Below are 9,184 nucleotides of genomic sequence, written 5' to 3' on the forward strand. Positions count from 1 at the left end.
TGCAACGTTGTGCTGGAACACAAGAGAAAGTCGACAATCAGTCACTTCGAAACAGCAAAGCATATGAGAATGTCAGAACAGTACCCACAGCAGATCACCATGACTGAAGAGGTATCAGGGAAGACTGTGGCAAGCGCTGAAAGAATCAAGGCGAGTAGCATTCCACTCAAACTTTTAATCTGCTAACCTTGGCTTTAGTAGGGTGGCCGGCACTCTGCTCTCCTCAGTCTGTCTACGGAGAGCGCTGCTCAAAGCACTGAGTGCAATTGGTCAGCTTTGCTGTTTTAAACTCTTTAAAACTTAATGTACCACAACCAATGACTCTGCAGTGGAGCAATTGATATGGAGGAGGATAGGGAGGATGAAATGGATGATTACATTGAGATATAGGCCTAGATGAGCTAGGCCCTTGGTCACCCCCCACCTCTCGTTATGTTCAGAAAAAGTGCTGTGTTTGTTCAAAAAAAGAAACAGCCCAAAAGATAACTTTTTCTCCAATTGTTTTCATGGAAGATTAACTTGAGATATAACATGTCTTAATTGCAGATTGGACCCCAGGTGTTTCTTTTGTCTTAGTTTAATATGTTTTAGTACCTACAGATTAAGGGGGCATGCATTTTTTTATGATGGAACTTTAAGCTAGCTTCCACCCCTTTTTTGTTCAGAAAAATAGCTGCTTGTTCAGGCAAATAAACAGAATGTAGCACTTTAAATGCTTCTAATTGTTTTTGTATTATGTATTCTGCTTAAAATCATCCTAAAACTGAGCACAATACTTTTTATTGGTTTATATGAAATTAAAATGGGAAAGAAACATCACAAAATGTATCGCAGAATTTCAGAAAAGCTGCCGCAAAATCACCATTTAAAAAAAAAAAAAGTTATTTATTTATTGCAGAATCCTGGAGGATGGCATCTTTTGCATCTATTGCATCTTAGCCTATGCCGCTGTGACATTGCGCATCCATATATTTATATATTCTTGTCCCATTCCTTTACTTAGATTTGTGTATATTAGGTATTTGTTGTGGAATTGTTAGATATTACTTACTAGGTATTGCTGCATTGTCAGAACTAGAAGCACAAGCATTTCACTACACTCGCAAAAACATTTTCTAACCATATGTATGTGACCAATAATATTTGATAATGCCAAGAGTGTGCAAAGCTGACACCAAGGCAAAAGGGTGCCTACTTTGAAGAATCTAAAATACACGTTTTTGGTTACTACTACGTGTGTTACTTCATAGTTTTGAGTAAAAATGAAGACAAACCCTTGAATGAGTAGGTGTGTCCAAACTTGACTGGTACTATATGTCTATGATAGGTTCAGATTTGGTCCAGTACGGTCTGTCTGTGGATGTTAAAAATGTAATTTTCCTGTGTTTTATATACATTTCCAAGCTATATAATTAGAATAATACTGTGAAATTGTGAAAAATTATGATAATGCCCTTTTTGTGAAAGAGCTGTTTGAAAATACTTTTTTGTGGGATGAAGTTTGGCATGCCTGGAGACAATAACCAGGCGGTGTAAGTAAATAGGCCAATAATAAATAGCTAAACCGCTCTGCCAATAACAGCTAGTTTTCAGGTTCCCCTATCCCTCCCATTAGGCCCCTCACTCAGACCAGTCCCAGACAGTCCTAGGCAAAATTATTGCTTGAGAAATGGATCTTTGCTAAGAAGCTATTTTTGTTTCTTTTTGACCATTTTAATTTAAAACAATCACAGTAAGATAATGAATTGTTACACATAAATGTGATATTGACACAAACGGCTACATCGTACCTTTAACATCAAAGCTAGGGTGGACTGACCAAATTTCAACTACTTCCATGGACGTCCGATGTCGATCGGTGCTCAGTGGGTGAGGATGCTGGTTACAGTAAATAGAAAGAGAGGGGGCTCATGGGTAGCTGTCAGTAAGAGCTAGAGCTCCATTAACTTGAGAGAGGAGCAGAGAGAAATTGATGGGCGGCCCAAAATAACTTGTAACACTCTTGGTTTAACCACACTTATGAGCAGCAGGTAGCCTAGTGGTTAGACTGTTGGACTAGTAAATGAAAGGTTGCAAGATCAAATCCCGAGCTGACAAGGTAAAAATCTGTTGTTCTGCCCCTGAACAAGGCAGTTAACAAACTGTTCCTAGGCCATCATTGAAAATAAGAATTTGTTCTTAACTGACTTGCCTAGTAAAATAAAAAAATATTTAAAAAACAGTATGCCAGTAGAAGCAGGTGACCCAACTGTGGTTTGTGACTATTATGACTTCACAGTGTTGCTAATTCAGTTGCAGTAATACTTTTTTTGTAATTACATTACTAATTTGGTAACAGAATTGGGGCTGGGTGGTATTTAGATTTTCATATCGTCAATCTGGGATTGGGAGTTTACCAGAATGCCTACAAAATTAGCACAATTAATAGCAAATTTCCATAGAGGCTGCTAGCTAAATATATATGCTAATGAGCGAAACTAAAATAAACAAATTGCAAAGACAGACAATCCAGCTCAAAAAGTTATACATATATAGGCATATATATATATATAGGTTACCAAATAGAATTTTGGGTGAGTTGACATTTACAAGTGAATGTGAACGAGAGACATGAATTTCATATGTTGGTGCTCAAGTTCCTTCTTGATGGAAATGCCCGAAAGCAAAAGTGATTCCGTTACCAAAGAAAAGCAAAGCAACCTTTACTGGTTTAAACAGCCGACCAAGCAGCCTGCTACCGACCAAGCAGCCTGCTAAACAAAACAAAAAATTGTGTTTGACCAGAGACAATGCTTTTTCACAGTAAACAAATTAACAACTGACTTTCAGCACTCTTATAGGGAAGGGCATTCAACATCTACGGCACTAACACAAATGAATGATGATTTGCTGAAAGAAATTGAAAATTAAAAGATTGTGGAAGCTGTTTTGTTAAGATTTCAGTACAGCTTTTGACATTATCAATAATAGTCTGCTGCTGGAAAAACGTGTGTTATGGCTTTACATTCTCTGCTATGTCGTGGATCGAGAGTTACATATCTATCTTTAATGGAATCCTCTCTAACATAAACCAGGTAGAGTCTGGCATACCTCATGGTAACCGTCATGGCCCCTTACTTTTCTCTATTTTTAATAAATACTTACCACTAGCACTGAGTAAAGCCAATGTGTCTACAGTATGTACGGTGATGACTCAGCATTATACACGCCAGCTACCACAGCAAGTGAAATCACTGCAACACATAACAAAGAGCTGCAGTTAGTTTTAGAATGGATGGCAAGTAATAGCCAATGCTAGTCCAAAATACACTATATACACACATACAAAGGTATGTGGACACCCCCTCAAAATAGTGGACTCGGCTATTTCAGCCTCACCCATTGCTGACAGGTTTATAAAATCGAGCACACCACCATGCATACTCCTTAGACAAACATTGTCAGTAGAATGACCTTACTGAAGAGCTCAGTGACTTTCAACATGTCAATGTCATAGGATGCCACCTTTTCAACAAGTCAGTTCATAACATTTATGCCCTGCTAGAGCTGCCCTGGTCAACTGTAAGTGATGTTAATGTGAAGAGGAAAAGTCTAGTAGCAACAATGGCTCAGCTGCGAAGTGGTATGCCACACAAACTCATAGAACGGACCGCTGAGTGCTGAAGCGCGTAGCATGTAAAGATCACCTGTCCTCGGTTGCAACACTCACTACAGAGTTCCAAACTGCCTCTGGAAGCAACGTCAGCACAAGAACTGTTCATCGGGAGCTTAATGAATTGGGTTTCCTTTGCCGAGCAGCACACAAGCCTAAAATCACTGTGGGCAATGCCAAGCGTGGGCTAGAGTGGTGTAAAGCTCAACGCCATTGGACTCTGGATCAGAGTTAACAAGTTCTCTGGATTGATGAATCACGCTTCACCATCTGCCCCAATGCATAGTGCCAACTGTAAAATTTAGTGGAGGAGGAATAACGGTCTGGGTCTGTTTTTCAACATCAGTGCCCGACCTCTAATGCTTGTGGCTGAATGAAAGCAAGTCCCCAGCAATGTTCCAACATCTCGTGGAAAGCCTTCCCAGAAGAGTGCAGGATGTTGTAGTAGCAAAAGGGGGACCAACTCTATATTAATTTCCATGATTTTGGAATGAGAAGCAGGTGTGCACATGGTGATGTAGTGTATATCCAAAACTAAAATAATTGTATCTGGGATAAACATTAGTTAAACCCTAAACCTAGGGCTGACCCCCATCTGATTTGCACCTGTCTCAGTGGACTAATCCATTGTGGAGGCCGTGGGGATGCTATGGTTCAAGAAGAAGGGGAGTGTGGCCAAGATGCACAAGGCACTTCTCTCTACAGAATGCGCCATTTTGTTTACATTCATTGTTTCATAACTTCATTGTGTGAATTGTTAGATTGTTACTGTCTATCAATTTCCCATTCCATATACTGTATCACCAGTAGTAGCCTACACTTACCATTAATTACCATAATTTGTAATCTACAATGTTTGTTTGGTTATGGTAATTCCTGTTAATGCATTCAATACATTATTAGTCATTTACCGTTGTCATTATTTGAGTGGAAACATTGTTTGCAGAGCTCACAACCTATGCTACACTTGTGAGAAACAAGTTTTGCTTTATTTCATTCCATTTACGAGTTGTCAATTTATTCATTGCTTTTTGTTTGGAGCGCTCCTGTCAATGTTGAGTAAGGATGTGCACTTGATTCCGCATATAGAAGTAGGCCTAGGCTATCTGGCCTGCGTGCAAATGTAGGCCTATAAATGTGCCCATTTGGGGATGTCTGATAGTATTTCAAATTTTCTTAACTCACCACAACTAATGAGTTATGGACCTTCTAAAATTTTTTTTTTTTTTAACCTCAAAACAGCAAGTAAAACAAAGTTTGTTCTTAGAATCCATTGAGAAGGACGATAGTTCCTCAATGTGTTTTAAAAATATGTTCAACTCTTTCCCTTTCGATAGCCACTCGTCATGAAAGGGAAAAATGTAATACTCTGATCCGATGGAAACGTCATAAAATACCCGATTACTTCTTATCCCTTGCAAAATAACCTTCAGCTTTGTCTGTCTCGAGCTCACTGGCGTGGGACAACTCTGAGGGCCCAGAACATTTCATACAACGTGGCAAGTTTGCTAGCGTGGTCGGACCGGACACAGTTGATAGTTTATACAATGTTTCAAGTTTGTTGCAGACAGGCCATGCATAGCCAATGTGATTTATCGGATATGTATTCTTATCAAGATATGTTCAACCTGCAGGCTGCAATTTTTACATAGCTGGCAATGGCAATATTTTTGTATCATTTTCATGTAGATTTAGATAGAGTTTAGATTAACCACATGATAATGATTTTTGAGAAAGACTATTATAAATTAAAATGATCCATGAAAATGTGCAAAGAAAATAATAATTAAACCGCAAATCAGTAGAAATGGTAAGACAAACTGGCACTCCCCCTGGTGCAGCCTATTTCCACATAGGGTGTGGCTATATGTTAAAATACAGCTTTGAACATTTCGACCAATCAGTTGGTTGAAAGAAAAGACGACTCGCAGTCTACAAAGATTTTTTGTAGTCGGGGACAGCTCTACCCGAAACCTCAACTAAATATTGTAATGAATAATGTGGCAATTGAGCAAGTTGATACTAAACTGCTTGGTGTAACCTTGTATTTTAAACTGACATGGTCAAAACATATTGATGAAAAGGTAGCTAAGATGGGGGAGGTCTGGCAGTGATAAAGCACTGCTCTGCTTTCTTGACATCACAATCAACAACAAAAAGTCCTACAGGCCCTAGTTTTATCAGACCTGGACTACTGCCCAGTCATACTGCCACAAAGAAAGGCAAACAACAGTTGTCCCAGAACAGAGCAGCATGGCTGCCCCTTAAATGAACACGAAGAGCTAACATCAATGACATGCATGTAAATCTCTCCTGGCTCAAAGTAGAGGAGAGATTGACTGCATCACTGCTTGACTTTGTGAGTGGTATTGACATGTTGAACACTTAACACACAGTTAAGACATCCATACATGACCCACAAGACATGGTCTCTTCACAGTCACCAAGTCCATAACAGACTCTGGGAAACACACAGAACTACATAGAGCCATGACAACATGGAACTCTTCCACATCAAGTAACTCAAGCAAGCAGTAAAATCAGATTTTAACAAAAAAAAGATAAAACAACACCTCATGGCACAACGTGGGCTGTGACACACACACATTGTAATATTGGTGTATTGTAGTATTGTACATTTGTAATAATAGTGTAATAATGTAATAAATGTCTTGCATTATGATTTTTTTTAGGATGTAGGCTGTTATGTTTCGTCGTGATGTAGGCCTACTTGTTTTAATCCTGTTTGGACCCCAGGAAGAGTAGCTGCCGCCTTGGCAGTGGATAATGGGGATCCTAATAAATATAAATACATGATGTTCTGTAGATGGTTAAATATGATACATTCTAAACATGTCCATCATTCAGACATCCACAGTCATATGATCGGTATGCGGCTGATTGAACGTGTAAAACGTATACGCTTCTGCTGTTTTAAATAGCGGCTGTCTGGAATTGAAGGCAAATTGAAGACGTGCATACTCTCGTTAAATTAAACCTGTGCCGAGGATGAGTAGGTCCGTGCCAAGGATTTAATCTTCGCTCAAGCATAGGCTAGCGGCAATGTGTAAACCGACAACAAAAACATTGACAGACTGTAAACAATGCGAGTGATGCAGAAAAAAAAGTCTGCAATAGCCTATAATAGGCTATTTTTTGGTCATTCAAAAACAATGCAAGCAAAAATCACTATTCCACCAATGGCCTAAAATGTACGTATTTGCCTTAGGCTTCGCATTGTCAGGCTAGAAGGCTAATGTGACGCCTGATTGACGGACCCATCAGTCTTTGTGCAATGAGATCCATTATTCCGATTGTATTTTGATAGGGCTGCATCATGTCACATAAAAAAAGTTATCCCCACAATTATTCTGTCTAAATTTATGCAAAACATTAACTTTTGTTGTTATGAAACTCATGCGTATTTCAAAGCAATGGACTAGAATTGAGGGCTGAAAGAAAACAAACAACGACACGGTTGTTTGGATATCATAACATTCACTCTTCGAATCATCCTCCCGCAGACGGATATTAAACAGTGGCTCCAAGATACGGTGACGTTTTTTACGAGATGACATGTTAAAATGCAACTTACCTTGACTGCGAAGAAAGAAAGTTATCATGCTACACAGCACCACAGAGACCTGCATCTTTGATTCCCTTCTCTCGCTCGCTCTCGGTCAGTCTTTTTCTTTCTTATTTGCTGCAAATATTTCGGTATTATCGAAATATCAAAGAAGAGCCTTCAAATCAACAAAGACTGAACTCATAACTATATTCATAGCATGGCTGTATTTTGGTATTTAGTCCCCGCTGATACGACGAGCCAAAGTTAAAGTTTCGCTCTGCGCCCTGGAACATACGGTCTTCAACATGTTGTGCTGTGCTCTAGATCCGATACTGGAGTGATCAAAAGGAGCAGTGGACTGTACCAAACGCAACAAGGGGGGTTCGGCTAGAAAACGCACCGTTTCGACAAGAAACAGACAAGCTAGTTCATTTTACTTTGATATAAGATATGCTTTCACTTCAGCAACAGTATTTCGGTGTGTGTGTCCTCCTAAATATAACTGTGTTCCCTAAGCGAACACTATATTGTTGCAAATCAACCCAGTGATTTGTAGTTTGCGTTGCCCTTGGTTTCTCCTCGGTGTGTCATTTCTAAAGTTGCAATGTATTTTTAAAGGTTGGCGGTCAGCAAATCAAAGGGTGCTTTCAAGTAACCTAGAAAGGAACTGGACGCATGAGTAGCCTAACTGTGCGCCCCATTTGCAGCACATGTTTCTCTCGGTTGAAAATGCAGACGAAAACTTGAGGCTATGGGAAATCTGGTCAGTTTCCTCTTCGATGTTGCCAAAAGGATTGCAATCCCAAAATGGTCAGGAACCGGTATGCTCTAGGAAGTTTGGAAGTCATATACAACGTGTTGCAATACCACGCACACAATGTTTGGTTTGAATGGAACTTAGCAGTTCACCCCGGAAGGCAAAAGCAGCATGCTTTGGCTATAGAACTCAACTCCATGGTTTGGGAAGTTTACATTAACTCTTGAGTCGAGTAGTGGCGAGGGTTTGTGGAATTCATATGGAGCCAGATAGCTGCCAAAAGGTTGAACGTACATATCGTAAAGGATCAGAAGAAAAGCCATGCATGAAACGTTAAATTAGATCTGTAAAATGTACAAACCCTAAGTTATGAACATTTATACTTTAAATTCTTACATCTCCCTTTACTCAGTTACAGATCTTTTTTTATATTTATTTGTTGTTTATTTAACTAGGCAAGTCAGTTAAGAAATAATTCTTATTAACAATGCCGGCCTATCCCAGCCAAACCCTCGCCTAACCTGGACAATTGTGCGCCCGGTCACGGCCAGATGTGATACAGCCTGGGATCAAACCTGGGTCTGTAGTGACACCTTAGACCGCTGCACCACTCGGTCCCCAAACTATGTACAAACTTTTGTCAGGAATGTGACATCTGCAAAGGACATGAACCGAACGTAGCTTGTCAAAGTTAGCTAGTCAATCAAGCAACTCAAGCCCAGACGTTAGTGTTGCTTTGCAGCTTCTGGTTTCATTTCCAAAATAAATGTCGAGAGCTTGTTTCAGAATGGCATTCGATAACAACGTTGTACCAGCAGATGGCATGGTATATAGGCTTGGGCCAAATGACTTGTGTGAGAATGATACTCTAAAGATCCAGACGAGCCTTGTCTAGAATAACCACCTGAGCTGCAAAATAGAAAGTAAATATGATTTATGCTTATTCCACTATCTAAATATGCCATGCTGTTGTGTTATTTAATGGCAATATAATTGCATAATACATTTTTATAGCAGCGTCGGGCTACTGTGGTGATCATGTAACCTAATGAATCACACTTTTCCCTGTATTTGGGAGCACGTACTGTAGGCCTTATATTAGGCATTTTGACTGTTGTATTTGCAAATTCCACTCTGTATGTAGGCTTGTAAGAGCCAAATTAAACATTGAAATATTAAAGTGGTAGGCTAAAGAACTTCGGAGAAT

General features: G+C 39.5%; 1 protein-coding gene across 3 annotated transcripts in view; it reads right to left on the bottom strand.

The window, feature by feature from the left end:
* Positions 1–7,537, bottom strand: part of lrp4 (low density lipoprotein receptor-related protein 4) — a 208,803-nt gene extending 201,266 nt beyond the window's left edge. For 2 of the 3 annotated variants that reach the window (XM_031808007.1, XM_031808017.1), the window contains exon 1: positions 7,248–7,519. In XM_031808007.1, the coding sequence (XP_031663867.1) occupies positions 7,248–7,302 (55 nt within the window). In that variant the 5' untranslated portion in view covers positions 7,303–7,519. Of the gene's footprint in view, positions 1–7,247 lie in introns of all 3 variants that reach the window. The other variant, XM_031808011.1, reaches the window with a different exon arrangement.
* Between the last annotated feature and the right edge of the window lie 1,647 nt (positions 7,538–9,184).

This window comes from Oncorhynchus kisutch, linkage group LG3, assembly GCF_002021735.2.
Source record: "Oncorhynchus kisutch isolate 150728-3 linkage group LG3, Okis_V2, whole genome shotgun sequence".
Classification (NCBI taxonomy): domain Eukaryota; kingdom Metazoa; phylum Chordata; class Actinopteri; order Salmoniformes; family Salmonidae; genus Oncorhynchus; species Oncorhynchus kisutch.